We start from the raw sequence: 23,389 nt of genomic DNA on the forward strand, positions 1-23,389 counted from the left end.
ACTAAAATAAGTTAAATAGCATTAGTTGTTGTATTTTGTTTTTTGTGAAATAAAAAAATAAAATAAAAATATCTGTTATAATATTCTCATGGTATACTGAATGACTGATGAGCTCCTCACTGTGCCCTTTTTAAAGAATTAGAATATCATTAAAAAGTTAATTTTATTTCAGTAATTCAATTCAAAAATTGAAACTCCATATATTCTATAGATTCATTACACACAGAGGGATCTATTTCCAGCATTGTTTTTTCTTTTAATGTTGATGATTATGGGAACAGTTCATGAAAACCCAAAATTTAGTCTGTCAGAAAATTAGAATATTATATAATCCCAATTTGAAAAATAACTTCATACCAAAATGTTGTCCTACTGAGAACTATGTCCAAATGGAAATAAACATCTAGTCAAAAACAAAGACCAACATCCCTCTTTGATCAGATGCATTGGAAACTTTGATGCATGCTCACCTCTTGTATCGAATATATTGCGAAATCACTGGCCCATTCTGCAGGCAGATCCCGACCTATCTGAGGTAATCTCTAATAGCCCAAGTATAACGTATCGACGTGGCAAGAACCTCCGAGAATATCTTACGCACAGCCACTATACAACAATATCTACTCCTCGTCAAACATGGCTTCCATCACCTGCCACAGGATCATACCCCTGTGGCAAATGTTCCTTCTGCCCCTACATGTTAAAAAACAAAATTTTCAAAAACCCAGTAGACGATAAACAATATACTATAAGGCAATTTATAAACTGCCAGAGTAGCGGTGTTATATATGCCGCCATTTGTCCATGTCCAAAACTCTACATCGGCAAGACCGTCCAACAACTAAGAAGAAGGATCTCAAAGCACATCAGTACAATAAACACACAAGAAGATACACCCCTCTCGAGGCACATTAGATACTTCCATCAAGGAAATAGTAACACTCTCAAATTCTGGGGTATTGCACAAGTAAAACTGGGTCCAAGATCTGGAAACCTAGACAAAAAATTATTACAAGAAGAGGCACGCTGGATACACAGACTTAATTCTCTCAGTCCCAATGGTCTCAATGAGGGTTTCACATTTGCTGCTTTCCTGTAGCTTATCCATAACCTATTCAGAATTTTCTCCATAGCTTTCCCCTATCAATTTCTCCATACATCCACTTACCTATACTACCACAGTCACTAGTACCAATTCCACACACATTTACCCTAACTATTACCTATTAACTAAAAGGATGCTATACAGGACTTCTAAAAAAACACAAAAAACATACAATTATCAATATATATCAGCATACTCAACAAGCAGTTTTGACAACAGACTCACAACGCACCGCCGTTGTACAATTTAAAATAGGACATCTTTCCTCTCCCTCTATACATGTCATCACCATGGACACCGATGCCAACACTTCAACTACCACTACTGTTTGTGGATGTATATATACATCTAAACAGTTACTCAAACAGTGCAACTATATTAGGATGAGAAACTATGACATAGTAGTCAATACCTCACACGCCGGCACATACGGCGCATATTCTGGCTCTCTTTAGAAAATACACCTGCCACATAGTAATTCAATCATATGTGGGTAAATATAGATGTGACTTACAGTAACAACATCACAGCAGGCAAATCTAAATTTAGATGACAATATGTAATGCGACTGTACATACAGCGCATCTATCTGCTGCGGTATTCTCTGATGACAGCAGTGGTCTCAATAAAGGCCATATCTCACTGTCATCCCAACAAATATATATACATCTAGATGTAACTACTTCTAAATCTAGGATCTACAGTGAATGCCAGTAAACGTAGACACAGCTGATAGGATGCAGTGCATCTAAACACAGAGCACATTTACTCCTTTTTTCTCTCTCGTCTATTACGGCATCTTTAGTGATAATAGTGGTTCCCCTTAACATCATAATTCTATGTCCGGATCTAACTAAGGCACGCAAGCGTCGCTACTTAGAGTCTGATCTAAACAATGACATCTCTGTCTGTATCACAGACATATATATATCCATGGAACCAATGACCTATTTTATCAGACAATTCCATTGCTTGATAAAAAACTAAGATTTCGCCGGCAACATAGAATGCACCTGCATATACAATGTATCGTATCAGTTTTGGGCATCACCACCAGGTCCCCTGTGAATAACGATCTCCAGAAAGCCATAATTTCTATTACCTGATTCTATTACCTGATTCAACTGTAGTGCGCATGCACTAAGTATTCCACATGTCCGGAACAACGGCCTCTACATATGATAGGCCGATCTCTGTGCCAGTCAAACACAGAGTAGGCTCGTCCCGGTTCACAATCTCTATTGGTTGTTTCAGGGTGATGACACACCATGAAAGAGGTGTCTCCTCACTATATAAGGAAGAGGAAATCAAACGCGCGAGTAATAGCCCTGAAATTATCCCCTGAAGACGCTGCTGAAGCAGTGAAACATGTCGGGGGGGCTAGCGTTTCTTTTTTAAAATCATTGCTGGTCTAACAAATAAACTCTATCACTGTGTCATACTAGAGGCTGCCCGAGCAGTCTGCAGCTGCCGTCCATGCCTGACACACTGAGATCCTAACATACATCAGATCTCCAACGTTAGATTAACCAGCTCTGAGGAAAAATTTTAATTGACACAAACTATTGTACAACCATTTACCTTATGCACTGCAACTTGTTTCCAATTTGTTTCTAATTTAAACATTAAAAGTTATATTTTAATTAATTCTATAGCAGTTGGGAAACTTGGGACTTTCTTGTGCCTTGCACATTTATTTGTTCGTTCATTAAAATTATCCCTGCCAGCTGCTAGGGTCTCTACCAATTTTTCTAATCAATGTTGGGTTAATTACCCTTTATCCTTGACCCCACTATACCTGTACCATTCTAATCAAACAATCTTCAGGGAAACTCTAGGGAAATTTCAGAAACCTCATAGGGGCATGGCGAGTTTTCTCTCCAAGAAACTCAATCCAGACGATCTATCATCTGAGGCAGCACTGGTATTTTCCACAGATAACATACCGTTGCACAAGTGCGACGTACAAACAGCATTTAGGGATATACAAAAAACTTACAAACAATATGTCCGCTCATGCTGGGAAATCACCAGTCTAGAAACTTACATACAGCAGAAAATTGTTTATAGAGGGCTACGCATAAACATTACCCCTAACTCATACCGCAACGACAGTACTTTCACTCAGGGTTGGGAACAGCTACTGACTGAAAGTTCCCTACGCATGTTACACTACCTGCTTGACTTTGAAAAAAGAGATTTTGGCAAAATCAGTGCACAATTAGAAAAAGAAATCAGTGATATACAAACATTCAACACTGAGCCAGATTTTGCGGACTGCGAAACCAGACTACAAAAAAACATAGAACATCTTCAAAAAGAAATCAAGGAAAGAAAACACCGCAAATACATAAGGGACCGTAGAGACTTCGATACTGGCCAAGCATACACCTATCGCACTCGCAATCCTCCTCCTCAGAACCGTACCTATAGACCTGAAGATTTCTCTGAATCAGACATCTCTGGTCCTGATGAACCAAAACAACCCTCAGCCGATAATAGATTAGGAGCTAAACGCAAAATCAAAACTAATAAATACAATCCTTCCAAGAGAACATACACAATTCCAAACAAAAGCAACACAACATGCTCTGGCCAAGGTGGACAACAAACGATCACCTCTATGCCCTTCTCAGTGTCCTCCTATACACGCTCTGCATCTACATCCAAAACAACAAACATGCCATCAACATCAAATATACCAACAACTCCATTCCCAACAGAGACCAATGTGGAAGCCATAGGGAGAAGCACTATCGCAGCAACGAATACGGGCTCATTTCTAACAGGCCCCCCAAATGCGTTTCCTTTTTTAGGAATAAATCAAAATCCATGGAACCAAACAAAATAACCAAAGAAGGCAACCAAACTCCTGATGACTTACAAATCTGCAATCTATCATCTGTCCAGTTAAGTCCACACCAAAAAACACTTCTAAGTAAGGGATTATCTTATACCCCCACCTTTGCATTCGATGAGTTTACTTGGACAAAAGATATCCATCTCTTTGCAAGAAAATTAGCTTTACACAAACATTTTAAAACTAACACCAATACTCACCAACTTGACTATACTGAGCTGAGAACTTTGCAGGCTCTGGAAGATCTAGAAAAAGAAAATGAATATAGAGTTAATACAGCCACAGGTCCCTTCTCATCATTAAGACCAAAATCACACATGACTCCTCCCTTCACGCAGTTTGCACATATTGATATTTTTGTTAGGCTGGTTAGTGCAGAACTCAAAAAACTTAAAATACACAACCATGGAACTAAGAACAATCTAAATCAAAAGGAACAGATCGCCTTAGAAACATTATGCAAAAACAACGAAATCGTACTAAAATCATCTGATAAAGGCGGTAATATTGTCATCCAAAATAGAGACGATTACACATCCATGGTGTACAGACTACTAAACGATACAGCAACTTACACAATCTTAGAGAGGAATCCCACTGAACCCTTTCTTTTGGAACTGGATCTCCTCCTCAATGAGGCAAAGACCAAAGAACTAATTACGCAGGACGAATATAAATTTATGTTTAATGCTAAACCAACACTATCAACGTTCTACGCAGTACCTAAGATCCATAAAAATACCAGGCCTATCCCCGGTAGACCCATCGTATCGGGTAATGACAATTTAACTCAGGGAATTAGTATATACGTTGATGAGATTCTATCTCCTTTCGTCAGAGCCTTACCATCCTTCCTTAGAGACACCAAAGACACTCTCACCAGAATTCAAGAGATCAATGTCTCCACCACTACACTAATAGCCACGATAGATGTAGAATCACTCTACACTAATATAACACACGAGCTTGGTTTAAAAGCAGTTCAGCACTTTCTGAACACAAAAGGAACACAGTTTCACGCACATAATAACTTCACTATTTCTCTTCTCCAATTTCTTCTCACGCACAATTATTTTCTCTTTAATGGTAAATTTTACCACCAACTAAAAGGAACAGCCATGGGCACAGTCTGCGCACCCACATACGCCAACTTATTTCTGGGGTGGTGGGAAGACACAATAATTTTCAATGAAGACTTACTTTCCTACACGAGGCACATTTTATTTTGGGGCAGGTATATAGATGATATACTAGTTTTTTGGGATGGTGACAAGACACTTTTTCTTAATTTTATGGACATTATCAATAACAACACTATAGGAATGCACTTCACTCACCAAATACACACAAATCAAATTAATTTTTTGGACCTTCAGATCTCCTTGGACTCTGGTGGGAGTGTCCATACTGACATTTATCGTAAGGAAACAGCCACAAATAGCTTCCTTCACTGGGGGAGCTTTCATCCACCGGCCCTAAAAAAAGGGATACCAATAGGACAATACCTTAGGGCAAGGCGAAACTGCTCTGACGAACCAACTTTTCAAAAAGAATGTGATACCCTCTTTCAAAAATGTATGGCTCGAGGATACCCCAAAAAGACCTTACATAGGGCATACGCTAGAGCTAGAGCAGTCTCGAGAGACGAACTCCTATTTGGAAATAAACATCTAGTCAAAAACAAAGACCAACATCCCTCTTTGATCAGATGCATTGGAAACTTTGATGCATGCTCACCTCTTGTATCGAATATATTGCGAAATCACTGGCCCATTCTGCAGGCAGATCCCGACCTATCTGAGGTAATCTCTAATAGCCCAAGTATAACGTATCGACGTGGCAAGAACCTCCGAGAATATCTTACGCACAGCCACTATACAACAATATCTACTCCTCGTCAAACATGGCTTCCATCACCTGCCACAGGATCATACCCCTGTGGCAAATGTTCCTTCTGCCCCTACATGTTAAAAAACAAAATTTTCAAAAACCCAGTAGACGATAAACAATATACTATAAGGCAATTTATAAACTGCCAGAGTAGCGGTGTTATATATGCCGCCATTTGTCCATGTCCAAAACTCTACATCGGCAAGACCGTCCAACAACTAAGAAGAAGGATCTCAAAGCACATCAGTACAATAAACACACAAGAAGATACACCCCTCTCGAGGCACATTAGATACTTCCATCAAGGAAATAGTAACACTCTCAAATTCTGGGGTATTGCACAAGTAAAACTGGGTCCAAGATCTGGAAACCTAGACAAAAAATTCTTACAAGAAGAGGCACGCTGGATACACAGACTTAATTCTCTCAGTCCCAATGGTCTCAATGAGGGTTTCACATTTGCTGCTTTCCTGTAGCTTATCCATAACCTATTCAGAATTTTCTCCATAGCTTTCCCCTATCAATTTCTCCATACATCCACTTACCTATACTACCACAGTCACTAGTACCAATTCCACACACATTTACCCTAACTATTACCTATTAACTAAAAGGATGCTATACAGGACTTCTAAAAAAACACAAAAAACATACAATTATCAATATATATCAGCATACTCAACAAGCAGTTTTGACAACAGACTCACAACGCACCGCCGTTGTACAATTTAAAATAGGACATCTTTCCTCTCCCTCTATACATGTCATCACCACGGACACCGATGCCAACACTTCAACTACCACTACTGTTTGTGGATGTATATATACATCTAAACAGTTACTCAAACAGTGCAACTATATTAGGATGAGAAACTATGACATAGTAGTCAATACCTCACACGCCGGCACATACGGCGCATATTCTGGCTCTCTTTAGAAAATACACCTGCCACATAGTAATTCAATCATATGTGGGTAAATATAGATGTGACTTACAGTAACAACATCACAGCAGGCAAATCTAAATTTAGATGACAATATGTAATGCGACTGTACATACAGCGCATCTATCTGCTGCGGTATTCTCTGATGACAGCAGTGGTCTCAATACAGGCCATATCTCACTGTCATCCCAACAAATATATATACATCTAGATGTAACTACTTCTAAATCTAGGATCTACAGTGAATGCCAGTAAACGTAGACACAGCTGATAGGATGCAGTGCATCTAAACACAGAGCACATTTACTCCTTTTTTCTCTCTCGTCTATTACGGCATCTTTAGTGATAATAGTGGTTCCCCTTAACATCATAATTCTATGTCCGGATCTAACTAAGGCACGCAAGCGTCGCTACTTAGAGTCTGATCTAAACAATGACATCTCTGTCTGTATCACAGACATATATATATCCATGGAACCAATGACCTATTTTATCAGACAATTCCATTGCTTGATAAAAAACTAAGATTTCGCCGGCAACATAGAATGCACCTGCATATACAATGTATCGTATCAGTTTTGGGCATCACCACCAGGTCCCCTGTGAATAACGATCTCCAGAAAGCCATAATTTCTATTACCTGATTCTATTACCTGATTCAACTGTAGTGCGCATGCACTAAGTATTCCACATGTCCGGAACAACGGCCTCTACATATGATAGGCCGATCTCTGTGCCAGTCAAACACAGAGTAGGCTCGTCCCGGTTCACAATCTCTATTGGTTGTTTCAGGGTGATGACACACCATAAAAGAGGTGTCTTCTCACTATATAAGGAAGAGGAAATCAAACGCGCGAGTAATAGCCCTGAAATTATCCCCTGAAGACGCTGCTGAAGCAGTGAAACATGTCGGGGGGGCTAGCGTTTCTTTTTTAAAATCATTGCTGGTCTAACAAATAAACTCTATCACTGTGTCATACTAGAGGCTGCCCGAGCAGTCTGCAGCTGCCGTCCATGCCTGACACACTGAGATCCTAACATACATCAGATCTCCAACGTTAGATTAACCAGCTCTGAGGAAAAATTTTAATTGACACAAACTATTGTACAACCATTTACCTTATGCACTGCAACTTGTTTCCAATTTGTTTCTAATTTAAACATTAAAAGTTATATTTTAATTAATTCTATAGCAGTTGGGAAACTTGGGACTTTCTTGTGCCTTGCACATTTATTTGTTCGTTCATTAAAATTATCCCTGCCAGCTGCTAGGGTCTCTACCAATTTTTCTAATCAATGTTGGGTTAATTACCCTTTATCCTTGACCCCACTATACCTGTACCATTCTAATCAAACAATCTTCAGGGAAACTCTAGGGAAATTTCAGAAACCTCATAGGGGCATGGCGAGTTTTCTCTCCAAGAAACTCAATCCAGACGATCTATCATCTGAGGCAGCACTGGTATTTTCCACAGATAACATACCGTTGCACAAGTGCGACGTACAAACAGCATTTAGGGATATACAAAAAACTTACAAACAATATGTCCGCTCATGCTGGGAAATCACCAGTCTAGAAACTTACATACAGCAGAAAATTGTTTATAGAGGGCTACGCATAAACATTACCCCTAACTCATACCGCAACGACAGTACTTTCACTCAGGGTTGGGAACAGCTACTGACTGAAAGTTCCCTACGCATGTTACACTACCTGCTTGACTTTGAAAAAAGAGATTTTGGCAAAATCAGTGCACAATTAGAAAAAGAAATCAGTGATATACAAACATTCAACACTGAGCCAGATTTTGCGGACTGCGAAACCAGACTACAAAAAAACATAGAACATCTTCAAAAAGAAATCAAGGAAAGAAAACACCGCAAATACATAAGGGACCGTAGAGACTTCGATACTGGCCAAGCATACACCTATCGCACTCGCAATCCTCCTCCTCAGAACCGTACCTATAGACCTGAAGATTTCTCTGAATCAGACATCTCTGGTCCTGATGAACCAAAACAACCCTCAGCCGATAATAGATTAGGAGCTAAACGCAAAATCAAAACTAATAAATACAATCCTTCCAAGAGAACATACACAATTCCAAACAAAAGCAACACAACATGCTCTGGCCAAGGTGGACAACAAACGATCACCTCTATGCCCTTCTCAGTGTCCTCCTATACACGCTCTGCATCTACATCCAAAACAACAAACATGCCATCAACATCAAATATACCAACAACTCCATTCCCAACAGCGACCAATGTGGAAGCCATAGGGAGAAGCACTATCGCAGCAACGAATACGGGCTCATTTCTAACAGGCCCCCCAAATGCGTTTCCTTTTTTAGGAATAAATCAAAATCCATGGAACCAAACAAAATAACCAAAGAAGGCAACCAAACTCCTGATGACTTACAAATCTGCAATCTATCATCTGTCCAGTTAAGTCCACACCAAAAAACACTTCTAAGTAAGGGATTATCTTATACCCCCACCTTTGCATTCGATGAGTTTACTTGGACAAAAGATATCCATCTCTTTGCAAGAAAATTAGCTTTACACAAACATTTTAAAACTAACACCAATACTCACCAACTTGACTATACTGAGCTGAGAACTTTGCAGGCTCTGGAAGATCTAGAAAAAGAAAATGAATATAGAGTTAATACAGCCACAGGTCCCTTCTCATCATTAAGACCAAAATCACACATGACTCCTCCCTTCACGCAGTTTGCACATATTGATATTTTTGTTAGGCTGGTTAGTGCAGAACTCAAAAAACTTAAAATACACAACCATGGAACTAAGAACAATCTAAATCAAAAGGAACAGATCGCCTTAGAAACATTATGCAAAAACAACGAAATCGTACTAAAATCATCTGATAAAGGCGGTAATATTGTCATCCAAAATAGAGACGATTACACATCCATGGTGTACAGACTACTAAACGATACAGCAACTTACACAATCTTAGAGAGGAATCCCACTGAACCCTTTCTTTTGGAACTGGATCTCCTCCTCAATGAGGCAAAGACCAAAGAACTAATTACGCAGGACGAATATAAATTTATGTTTAATGCTAAACCAACACTATCAACGTTCTACGCAGTACCTAAGATCCATAAAAATACCAGGCCTATCCCCGGTAGACCCATCGTATCGGGTAATGACAATTTAACTCAGGGAATTAGTATATACGTTGATGAGATTCTATCTCCTTTCGTCAGAGCCTTACCATCCTTCCTTAGAGACACCAAAGACACTCTCACCAGAATTCAAGAGATCAATGTCTCCACCACTACACTAATAGCCACGATAGATGTAGAATCACTCTACACTAATATAACACACGAGCTTGGTTTAAAAGCAGTTCAGCACTTTCTGAACACAAAAGGAACACAGTTTCACGCACATAATAACTTCACTATTTCTCTTCTCCAATTTCTTCTCACGCACAATTATTTTCTCTTTAATGGTAAATTTTACCACCAACTAAAAGGAACAGCCATGGGCACAGTCTGCGCACCCACATACGCCAACTTATTTCTGGGGTGGTGGGAAGACACAATAATTTTCAATGAAGACTTACTTTCCTACACGAGGCACATTTTATTTTGGGGCAGGTATATAGATGATATACTAGTTTTTTGGGATGGTGACAAGACACTTTTTCTTAATTTTATGGACATTATCAATAACAACACTATAGGAATGCACTTCACTCACCAAGTACACACAAATCAAATTAATTTTTTGGACCTTCAGATCTCCTTGGACTCTGGTGGGAGTGTCCATACTGACATTTATCGTAAGGAAACAGCCACAAATAGCTTCCTTCACTGGGGGAGCTTTCATCCACCGGCCCTAAAAAAAGGGATACCAATAGGACAATACCTTAGGGCAAGGCGAAACTGCTCTGACGAACCAACTTTTCAAAAAGAATGTGATACCCTCTTTCAAAAATGTATGGCTCGAGGATACCCCAAAAAGACCTTACATAGGGCATACGCTAGAGCTAGAGCAGTCTCGAGAGACGAACTCCTATTTGGAAATAAACATCTAGTCAAAAACAAAGACCAACATCCCTCTTTGATCAGATGCATTGGAAACTTTGATGCATGCTCACCTCTTGTATCGAATATATTGCGAAATCACTGGCCCATTCTGCAGGCAGATCCCGACCTATCTGAGGTAATCTCTAATAGCCCAAGTATAACGTATCGACGTGGCAAGAACCTCCGAGAATATCTTACGCACAGCCACTATACAACAATATCTACTCCTCGTCAAACATGGCTTCCATCACCTGCCACAGGATCATACCCCTGTGGCAAATGTTCCTTCTGCCCCTACATGTTAAAAAACAAAATTTTCAAAAACCCAGTAGACGATAAACAATATACTATAAGGCAATTTATAAACTGCCAGAGTAGCGGTGTTATATATGCCGCCATTTGTCCATGTCCAAAACTCTACATCGGCAAGACCGTCCAACAACTAAGAAGAAGGATCTCAAAGCACATCAGTACAATAAACACACAAGAAGATACACCCCTCTCGAGGCACATTAGATACTTCCATCAAGGAAATAGTAACACTCTCAAATTCTGGGGTATTGCACAAGTAAAACTGGGTCCAAGATCTGGAAACCTAGACAAAAAATTCTTACAAGAAGAGGCACGCTGGATACACAGACTTAATTCTCTCAGTCCCAATGGTCTCAATGAGGGTTTCACATTTGCTGCTTTCCTGTAGCTTATCCATAACCTATTCAGAATTTTCTCCATAGCTTTCCCCTATCAATTTCTCCATACATCCACTTACCTATACTACCACAGTCACTAGTACCAATTCCACACACATTTACCCTAACTATTACCTATTAACTAAAAGGATGCTATACAGGACTTCTAAAAAAACACAAAAAACATACAATTATCAATATATATCAGCATACTCAACAAGCAGTTTTGACAACAGACTCACAACGCACCGCCGTTGTACAATTTAAAATAGGACATCTTTCCTCTCCCTCTATACATGTCATCACCACGGACACCGATGCCAACACTTCAACTACCACTACTGTTTGTGGATGTATATATACATCTAAACAGTTACTCAAACAGTGCAACTATATTAGGATGAGAAACTATGACATAGTAGTCAATACCTCACACGCCGGCACATACGGCGCATATTCTGGCTCTCTTTAGAAAATACACCTGCCACATAGTAATTCAATCATATGTGGGTAAATATAGATGTGACTTACAGTAACAACATCACAGCAGGCAAATCTAAATTTAGATGACAATATGTAATGCGACTGTACATACAGCGCATCTATCTGCTGCGGTATTCTCTGATGACAGCAGTGGTCTCAATAAAGGCCATATCTCACTGTCATCCCAACAAATATATATACATCTAGATGTAACTACTTCTAAATCTAGGATCTACAGTGAATGCCAGTAAACGTAGACACAGCTGATAGGATGCAGTGCATCTAAACACAGAGCACATTTACTCCTTTTTTCTCTCTCGTCTATTACGGCATCTTTAGTGATAATAGTGGTTCCCCTTAACATCATAATTCTATGTCCGGATCTAACTAAGGCACGCAAGCGTCGCTACTTAGAGTCTGATCTAAACAATGACATCTCTGTCTGTATCACAGACATATATATATCCATGGAACCAATGACCTATTTTATCAGACAATTCCATTGCTTGATAAAAAACTAAGATTTCGCCGGCAACATAGAATGCACCTGCATATACAATGTATCGTATCAGTTTTGGGCATCACCACCAGGTCCCCTGTGAATAACGATCTCCAGAAAGCCATAATTTCTATTACCTGATTCTATTACCTGATTCAACTGTAGTGCGCATGCACTAAGTATTCCACATGTCCGGAACAACGGCCTCTACATATGATAGGCCGATCTCTGTGCCAGTCAAACACAGAGTAGGCTCGTCCCGGTTCACAATCTCTATTGGTTGTTTCAGGGTGATGACACACCATGAAAGAGGTGTCTCCTCACTATATAAGGAAGAGGAAATCAAACGCGCGAGTAATAGCCCTGAAATTATCCCCTGAAGACGCTGCTGAAGCAGTGAAACATGTCGGGGGGGCTAGCGTTTCTTTTTTAAAATCATTGCTGGTCTAACAAATAAACTCTATCACTGTGTCATACTAGAGGCTGCCCGAGCAGTCTGCAGCTGCCGTCCATGCCTGACACACTGAGATCCTAACATACATCAGATCTCCAACGTTAGATTAACCAGCTCTGAGGAAAAATTTTAATTGACACAAACTATTGTACAACCATTTACCTTATGCACTGCAACTTGTTTCCAATTTGTTTCTAATTTAAACATTAAAAGTTATATTTTAATTAATTCTATAGCAGTTGGGAAACTTTGGACTTTCTTGTGCCTTGCACATTTATTTGTTCGTTCATTAAAATTATCCCTGCCAGCTGCTAGGGTCTCTACCAATTTTTCTATGTCCAGTATAAGCACTCAATAGTTGGTCGGGGCTCCTTTTGCATGAATTTCTGCATCAATTGAAGAAATTGAGAACCAAGAGTCACAGGGCTACATATATTGTCAAAAGTTAATTTTATTAGAAATAAATATATAAACATATAACATACGTAATAAAAACAAGCGAGGTTTCTAAAAAGAAGAAAGTTATATATGGACCACTCCAAAACTGCTATGGAATCGCAGGAATGGTGCCAATGCACCACCAGATTAAAGGGTATGGTGTGCACATACACCTAAACACAGGGACATAGCTGCGGTAAACTAAGGTGACAAATACAAGATCATGAAATCAGCAAGAAAAATAGTAATAGTGCATAATCCATATCAACTGCTGTCCAATATGTAACATGACCATAATCTCATGTACCGCATATGTTAAGCATCTAAATAGGCATATTCCAGAAGGAATATGGCCTGAATGTACCCAAAGGTGAAAGACACTTCCAATCTGGACTCAACCAGAAGAAGTTAAGTGTCTCAGATCTTACCCATTAGTGTAGTGAGCCTGCGATCCACGTGGTCCATGTGACAGAGAAATAACACCCCAACGCGCGTTTCGCTGTTCTAGCTTCCTCAGGGGGTATCAATGCGGCGTGGCATGGAGGCGATCAGCATGTGGCACTGCTGAGGTGGTATTAATGCAGCGTGGCATGGAGGCAATCAGCCTGTGGCACTGCTGAGGTGGTATTAATGCAGCGTGGCATGGAGGCGATCAGCCTGTGGCACTGCTGAGGTGTTATCAATGCGGCGTGGCATGGAGGCGATCAGACTGTGGCACTGCTGAGGTGTTATCAATGCGGCGTGGCATGGAGGCGATCAGCCTGTGGCACTGCTGAGGTGTTATCAATGCGGCGTGGCATGGAGGTGATCAGCCGGTGGCACTGCTGAGGTGTTATCAATGCGGCGTGGCATGGGGGCGATCAGCCTGTGGCACTGCTGAGCTGTTATGGAAGCCCAGGTTGCTTTGATAGTGATCTTCAGCTCGTCGGCATTGTTGTGTCTGGTGTCTCATCTTCCGCTTGACAATACACGGTAGGTTCTCTATTGGGTTTAGGCCAGGCCAGTTTGCTGGGCAATCAGGCACAGAGATACTGCGGTTATAACACCAGGTATTGGTACTTTTGGCAGTGTGGGCAGGTGCCAAGTCCTGCTGGAAAATGAAATCCGCATCTCCATAAAGCTTGTCAGCAGAGGGAAGCATGAAGTGCTGGGAAATGTCCTGGTAGACGCTGCGCTGACTCTGGACTTGATATAACACAGTGGCCCAACACCAGCAGATGACGTGGCCCCCAAACCATCACTGACTGTGGAAACTTCACACTGGACCACAAGACACTTGGACTGACGCCTCTCCCCTCTTCCTCCTGACTCTGGGACCGAGATCTCCAAATGAAATGCAAAATTTACTTTCATCTGAAAACAGGACTTTGGACACTGAGCAGCAGTGTTGGTCCAGTGTGTTATATCAATTCAGCGCAGCGTCTACCAGGACATTTTCGAGCGCTACATATTAAATTTCTCCCCCAACACAATGTAGAAAAACAAAAAGAGCGTAACTGGTATTGCTGCGTCCGAATTATTACAATATAACGTTATTTAACCCTTGCAGTGAATGACCTAAGGAAAACAAATTACACCGACAATCGCTGTTTTTTTGGGTCACTTCATCTCCCACAAAAAATGAAGTAAAAAGTGATCATAAAGTCTCATACCTTTTTTTTAAAATGGAACCAATAGAAAAAAAATAATAATCTGGCTCTTATAATATGGCGACAAAACAAATTTTATTTTTAGCAATCCTTATTTTCCTTGTAAAAGTAGTAAAACAAAAAAAAATTATTTTGGTATCACCGTAATTGTATTGACCCGCAGAATAAGGTTAAACTGACGTTTTTACTGCACAGTAAATGCCATAAAACAAAAAAACCCAAATATGGGATCACTTTTTCCCAGTACATTATATGGCACAAAAAATAGTGCCCTGAGAATCTACAACTCGTTCCGCAGAAAACAAGCCTATATACAGCTATATCGACGGAAAAATAAAAGTTATGGTTTTTGTAATGTGGGGATGAAAAAATGAAATTGAAAAATTGCTATGGCGGGAAGGAGTTAAAAGTAAAGATCATGCGCTGTCCTATTATTTACTAATACAGTAGGATTCCTTTTAGGCTGGGGTCACACAGTTTTTTTGCAGGAGGAAAATCTGCCTCAAAATTCCGTTTGGAGTTTTGAAGCAGATTTTCCTCTGCCTGTACGCCGATTTTCGTGGTGTTTTTCGCCCGCGGCCATTGAGCACTGTGGGCATAAAATGCTGCAAAATACGCTTTCTCTGCCTCCCATTGATGTCCATGGGAGGTCAGAGGTGTAAACGCACGAAGATAGGGCCTGTCCCTCAAACCCACGAGCCAGTTTTTCCACTTGCGGGAAAAAAAAAGCATTCGCCTCCCATTTAAGTCAATGGGAGGCTTTTTTGGCGTGTTTTGCGGCACAGTTTCCGGGTCAAATAACTCAGTGTGAACTCCCCCTTAATCTGTAATCCAATAGTCCAGAAATTGGCATAATACGTAATCTGAAATCTCACAAGGGCGGGGGCTGAAAACTGGTGAACCAATTACTACATAAAAAATTTGTGATAGTCCCTTGTAACTTTTTTTTGTTCCCTTAGGGACCAATTGCACCGCAGTTCACGTATTACGTCATGTTGTTGTGAAGCCCTAGCCTAAGTGATAACGTTTTATCTTCGGTCGTCTTCCTGCAGATTTTCTGAGTTGTTATTAATTTCTACAGCATACTTTGCTGTTCTCATCCAATAATCGATAATCTGAGACCTCCGGTCGTAACAATGTTGGATTAAAATAATGTAACGGTGTATATACTAGTCATGTATTTATCTTAATATGGGAAAATTCCTTTAATAGGGCATCTAATAATCCAGAAATTCTGATAATCTGGCACTTGTTTACAGTATAGAAATAAACATTTCAGACTCTTAAAAAAAAATAAAAAATACTGCAAGATAAAATTTGCATAAACTGCGAGTTTTTTGTGGCCAAGTTAATGGCATTGTCTCTCCAAAATCGGCACTGATGGCGTGTACGTTCACTCCCGGACAGCGCCGTAGACAAACTTGTGACGTCTGCGCCACCATCAGGACGTTGTCTGGGGCGCTGCACAGGGGAGAAGAACTTCATGAACCGGAGATGTGATTATCTGCAGACAGGACATGGCACCCGGAGACTTGGCAGCTCTTTTGGCAGTCCTGGAGGTCTCCCCTTTTTCCGGCACATTCTGGGATGATGATACATAAGGTGCTGGGATTCTGTGTTATATTTCGGAATTGTCAGTTGTTTGAAAAGAAGAATGATTAATAAAGTTGTTAAAAACCAGTAAGAACAAAAAGTAAATGAGCACCAGAGCGACCAATCGGAGTCCACGTCTCATGTTCCCAGTGCAGGTTACAGAATTAAAGCTGAGCTGTGATTGGTTGCTATGGACACAACTATTTCTGTTAGACTGCTGTCATGGAGGAGAGGCAGGGACTGCTCATATTCCCCATTATATACAGAGACATCTTTATACTTGTCTGTGTAGTGAATGGTGGACACTATGGAGCTACAGATGATCACAGAGAAACATCTGGAAATGAATGGAACCAATACTGTGATCCCAGTCCCTATAACTGTCTCCTCGGGGGACTTGTCCCTGTCTGGTGCCGGCAGCCATTTTTATATAGACCGTTATGGCTTTAGTTATATATCTTATATCAGGTGAATTTATGTCATATTATGGGAGGAGCTGAGAAGACGCAGCTCCGATTGAGAAATCCAAGACGCCCCCGACACAATGACACGTCCAGACTTCTCTAGTGGATACATATTTATATGGGAAATAATATAATGTCCCCGCACTTCATCCAGCGAATAGCAGCGTGTCCATAAATGACTGAAGTATTATATAGTAGTATTATTTATAATGTACTGTCCTATATACCGGCCATATATCCACCACCAGTCCATCCATTATCAGTCCAACCACCCATCATCCATATATCATCCATCATCCACCCATCATCCACACATCATCCCCCCTCCCTTGTACATACAATCCAGTGCTATGTTATTTATGGCTTCTGTATTATTGGGATATATGAGGGATTGTCGGGGATATATCTGTGTTATAATAAGTATATATAACCCCACAATTACATTGTATAGAAATAATGTCATTGTCTCCTCATCTACAAGGTTTCGGGAGCCGAGGTGAAGAACATTTCTTCTATATAGAATTGGATTGGCTGCTCGGCCTGGTCCTGTCCCTTTAAATAATATTTGCTGCTGCTTAAGATGTCACGGAATGTTGTGAATGTTGGCTCCGCCCCCGCACATTATGACATCACTCAGATTATATAAGGAGCTGCTGAGCCGACACTCCATTGAGGGTTGTAGTTGGTGTAAAGTAAGTCCGCTCTGTGTTCAGCTCCTGTTGAGTATTTTATTTTCTTCTACTGTTTCTCTTTCTCTCCTCTATTCTTCCTATATCTCCTCCATGTAATATTCCACTGTCTGCCATGGTAACGCACCGTCACACTGTGATCGCGTCATGAGGGTGCCGTTGGGCTGGCATTGGTTATACGTCCAAGACCAGAGTTATCTCTGATCTTGGCCATTGCATTGGGATGTTGGCTGTATATTACCATCACTGTGCCGTAATAGTAGAGACATTTGCAGGAATAACCGTCTAAATGTGAAATGCTATTACAATGCGGTAAAGGATTAAAATATGGCATTCTGCCTAATGTCATATGTAGGAAACCCCAGTAGCACAGGGGTCCAGTAGGTAAGGGGCCTACTGTCACCTAAAAAGCAGCTTCCTACTGTTAGATTACATGTAAGGGACGGTGCTGATGAGTTTCATGGCTCAGAGTTACTGGTGGATTGTTAGAGAGACATAAGGGGGTGCGTATAAGGGGCACGTTATTGCACAGCGGCCTCCTGCAGCCCGTGCCTGTCACTATGAAGCCCCTCTGACATGGTATTAGTTACAATGACCCCCATGCATCATTTACTCTGAGCATTCAATGGGAATCCATGTTATATGAGATAGTACACGTGCCGGGTCAGTACACAGGACACAACCATAGGCAAACTTATTAAGACTACTATTAGAATAAGGAATATTATTGGGGTTGGGTTACACTCTTGTGCTGGACATTATAGCACATGACACCATTATAAGGCCATGTTCAGACGTGGCAGAGTTTTTCCGCTGCAAATGTTGGTGAAGATTTGGGGCAATCATGCAACGAATCTGCACCAACATTTGCATATTTGACAGGTAATTCAGACGTTGCAGATATCACAGCGGACTTGACACAGATTTCAGTTTTTGCATTGCAAAGGCTAAAATCCGCAGTGAAATTCCGCTTCTTCTCCGCAATGTAATGAGCATGCTGCGGAGGGAAAATTCTTCACCGCAGGCTAATTTCCGCACCGTTATTTTCTGCAACGTCTGAACTAAATTTCCTAAAAATTTATAGAAAGAAATGTAAAAAACGGCTGCTGCAGAATTCCACTGCGGACTGTCCACAGCGGAATTCAACAGCAATTCAGCCACGTGTGAATGTGCCCTAACATGGAGCTACTGTATCTGGATTATTATACTGTCATGGGTAACACAATATGAGTGTGAATATTTCTATGTACATCCATGTATCAGGTACAAGATGGGCATGGATGACTGGGTACTGAGGGTTCTGGTACAGGTTGGGTATTGGTAATGTGATGGTTGGTCAATTTGCTTATATTCTCTGTATTAAATGACATTATGAATTATCAAGCATGCCAAATTACGAAGATATTTATTCTCCACTTTTCCTCTACATAGTTCTGCTTGAGTCTGCAAAAATATGTTATTATTGTGTATTATTCTTATATCCTTCAAAATGTTCAGATGGCTGTCTGGCTGAACGCCTGGACATAAAGTGCAACTATTTCTCTTTATCTTATGTACTCCCTCTATGGGAAAGAGCAGCTAACACCACTCTATTGTATGCTTGCCTCCAGATGCAATTCTGATGTCAGCATTTTAATGAAGAATTATAATAATGCATTTGAAATATTCTCATAGTATGCTATTGGCTGAATAAGAGTTAGGGTACGTTCACACGGCTTATTTTCAGAAGTTTTTTGGGCTGTAAATGCCCCGAAAAATGGCTAAAGATACAATTTAAAATATCTGGCCATTGATTTCAATGGGAAAAACTGTGTTTCGTTCCCACGGGGCGGTTTTTACGCGCCGTTTCTAAAAATGACACGTAAAAAAATGCCTCGTAAAAAAGAAGTACATGTCACTTCTTGAGCCTTATTTGGAGCCGTTTTTTATTGACTCAATAGAAAAACAGCTCCAAAAATGTCCTTAAAAAAATACATCAAAAAACGCATGATGCATAAAAAACTGCTGAAAATCAGAGGCTATTTTCCCTTGATAACAGCTCCATATTTTACAGCCCTTTTTGATTTGCCGTGTGAACATACCCTTATTGTTACATTGCCTCTGATTGGTTAACCTCAAGCCTACACCCCTTTTGAATGATATTATAATTGAGTTTGGCAATAAACCTCAGAGGAGTATTTTGAGCATATCAGCAGCGTCTGTGTGATTTATTCTTCTTCACTCATATCGAAATGAAATCTCCTGATTAGGATGCTGGATGAAGTGCCTGGCGTGAGTGTCTGTTGGAACTCTCGTCTAAATTTCAGTCTAATATATTTTGAGCCATTGACTTCCACAACAGTAACAATGAATAGGTGTTGTACATTTTGAGGTGCAGGGTGGGGATGGTTCTAGTATAAAATATTGGCAAAAAAAGGTCACAGTAGTTATTAATGATCCTTAATAATAAGTCTATAGAATATGTCCTAGATTCTCACTATCTTTTTTTATTCTCTAATAGGATGGAGAAGGATCAGGAGATGAAGATTGTGAAGGAGGACGAGGAGATAAAGACTGAGGAGGAGAAGATAAAAATTGAAGAGGAGAATGAGGAGGAGACAAAGATTGAAGAGGAGAAGAGTGAGGAGGAGACAAGGATTGAGGAGGAGGAGAATGCAGAGTTGGGAAATAATGAGGAAAAGATAAAGAATAAGGATGAAGAAGAATACTGGGATGAGATGTATGTAATGTAGGATCCCTGGTGATGGGCAGAGTTATATAAATCAACATTTACATTCCAAATCACAAATAATATTTAAACTCAACGGATGATTTACCATCGTAATTCCCCAAAAACTACCTGAAAATGTTTTGGCCCCATGCACACGACCGTATTTTTGTCCACCCGTAAATACTGGCGTAAATATGGGTCCTTGGTCACACGTATTCGACCCGTATCGCACCAGTATTTACGGACCCGTGCCCGTAAATACGAGTCCGGTGTCACCCGTATTCCATCCGTATTTACGGGCACGTTTTCGCTGCAAAATTACACTGCAGTAATCGGCAGCCCCTTCTCTCTATCAGTGCAGGATAGAGAGAAGGGACAGCCCTTTCCGCAGAAAAAGTAAAAGAAATTCATACTTACCCGGCCATTGTCTTGGTGACGCGTCCCTCTCCTGAAATCCAGTCCGACCTCCCTGGATGATGCGGCAGTCCATGTGACCGCTGTAGCCTGTGATTGGCTGCAGCGGTCACATGGGCTGAAACGTCATCCCAGGAGGCCGGACTGGAGGAAGAAGCAGGGAGTTCTGGGTAAATATGCACGTCTTTTTTTTTTTTTACAGGTTGATCTATATTGTGATCGGAAGTCACTGTCCAGGGTGCTGAAACAGTTACTGCCGATCGTTTAACTCTTTCAGCACCCTGGACAGTGACTATTTACGGACGTCGCCTAGCAACGCTCCCGTAATTACGGGTGCACACACGTAGTCACCCGTAATTACGGGAGCCCCATAGACTTCTATGGGCCTGCCCGTACCGTAATTACGGCCTGAAATAGGACATGCTCTATATTTTTCAACGGCACGGGCACCTTCCCGTAAGCATACGGGGAGGTACCCGTGGCCAATAGAAGTCCATGGGCCCGTAAAAACGTGCCGTAATTATGGCCCGTAATTACGGGCGTTTTTACGTTAGTGTGCATGGGGCCTAAGGATGAAGAAGAATACCGGGATGAGATGTATGTAATGTAGGATCCCTGGTGATGGGCAGAGTTGTATAAAACAACATTTACATTCCAAATCACAAATAATATTTAAACTCAACGGATGATTTACCATCGTAATTCCCCAAAAACTACCTGAAAATGTTTTTCATTTTTTATACCATACTATATAAGCCCAACCTACTTCAACCCCTTCCCGCCGCAGCCCTTTTTCAGATTTTAATTTTCGTTTTTTCCTCCCCACCTTCCAAAAGCCATAACGTCTTTATTTTTCCATCAATATAGTACTATGAGGGCTTGATTTTTGCGGGACAAGTTGTAGTTTTTCGTATCACCATTTATTTTGCCATATAATGTACTAGGAAATGGGAAAAAATTATATGTGGGGTAGAAAAAGAAAAAAAACAGCGATTCCTCCATGGTTTTTTGCGTGCCGTTTTTACGGAACTCACTGTGCAATTAAAACAACACGTTAACTTTATTCTGTGGGTCGATACGATTACGGCGATACCAAATATATATAGTTTTTTCTATATTTTACTACTTTTACAAGTAGAAACCGAAGTGTAAAAAAGAAAATTTATTTTCTGTCAGCAAATTCCGAGAGCCATAACTTTTTTATTTTTCCGTCGATTAAGTGGTATGAGGGCATATTTTTTGCGGGATAAGCTGTAGTTTTAATAATACCATTTATCACTTTTTATTTAATTTTTTGTGGGAGATTAGGTGACCAAAAAATAGAGATTCTGGCGTTTACAATTAGTTTTTTTTACGGCGTTCACTGTGCGGGTTAAATAATGATATATTGTAATAGTTCAGACTTTTACGGACGCGGCAATACCAATTATGGTTATTTATTTATTTTTTTACTATGCTCTAGGGGGAAAATGGGAAAAGGGTGTTTTTTTGAACTTTTAAAACTTTTATTTTTGTTTACACAAAAAAAAACTTTTTTATTAGTCTCCCTAGCGGACTTCAACCAGTGATCGTTAGATCGCTTGCACGATATACTGCAATACTAATGTATTGCAGTATAACGTGATTGTGACAGGGCTTAATAGGTGTACAAAGATGGCGGACCTGGGGGCCTTCATTAAGCCCCCAGGCAGCCGTAGCAACCATCACCCCCCCACAATTGCGTTGCGGGGGGCGTGATGAGCTGTTAGAGGGGGTCGCCCCCCTCTTTCTAATTATTTAAATGCTGCGGTCTCTGTTGACCGCGGCATTTAACCAGTTAAACTAGCGGGATCACGCTCGAGCGCGATGGTGCTAGTTACCCTGAGCCCGCTCCATACTTCCCCTACCCGACTTTGGCGTATGGATACGTCAAATGTCGGGAAGCGGTTAATGGGTCAAAACCAGGACTATTAGCATGGCATGAGAAACCCCTTTTACCCTTTCAGGACTGAGCCATTGTTTGCTTTTTCATTTTAGTTTTTCACTCCCCGCCTTCCAAGAGCCATAACTTTTTTATTTTTCCGTCAATAGAGTGGTGTGAGGGCGTATTTATATTTTGTGGGAGGAGTTGTACTTTTTACTGACACTATTTAAAGTACCATATACTAGTCCTTCTCAATGAATTAGAATATCAAAAAGTTAATTTATTTCAGTAATTTAATTCAAAAAGTGAAACTCATATATTATATAGATTCATTACACACAGAGTGATCTATTTCCAGCATTTTATTTTTAATGTTGATGATTATGGCAACAGTTAATGAAAACCCAAAATTCAGTGGGTCAGAAAATTAGAATATTATATAAGTTCAATTTAAAAAATGATTTTTAATACCGAAATGTTGGCCTACTGAAAAGTATGTACAGGATATGCCCTCAATACTTGGTCGGGACTCCTTTTGCAT

The 23,389-nt window shown here is 40.4% G+C and overlaps 1 protein-coding gene across 1 annotated transcript in view; it reads left to right on the forward strand.

Moving 5' to 3' along the window:
- LOC142760391 (uncharacterized) overlaps window positions 1-23,389 on the forward strand; it is a 150,255-nt gene that overhangs the window by 39,650 nt on the left and 87,216 nt on the right. The window contains exon 7 of the mRNA XM_075863576.1: window positions 20,322-20,540. Within this exon, the coding sequence (XP_075719691.1) occupies window positions 20,322-20,540 (219 nt within the window). The remainder of the gene's footprint in view (window positions 1-20,321; window positions 20,541-23,389) is intronic.

Source organism: Rhinoderma darwinii, chromosome 4 (genome assembly GCF_050947455.1).
Source record: "Rhinoderma darwinii isolate aRhiDar2 chromosome 4, aRhiDar2.hap1, whole genome shotgun sequence".
Taxonomy (NCBI): Eukaryota; Metazoa; Chordata; class Amphibia; order Anura; family Rhinodermatidae; genus Rhinoderma; species Rhinoderma darwinii.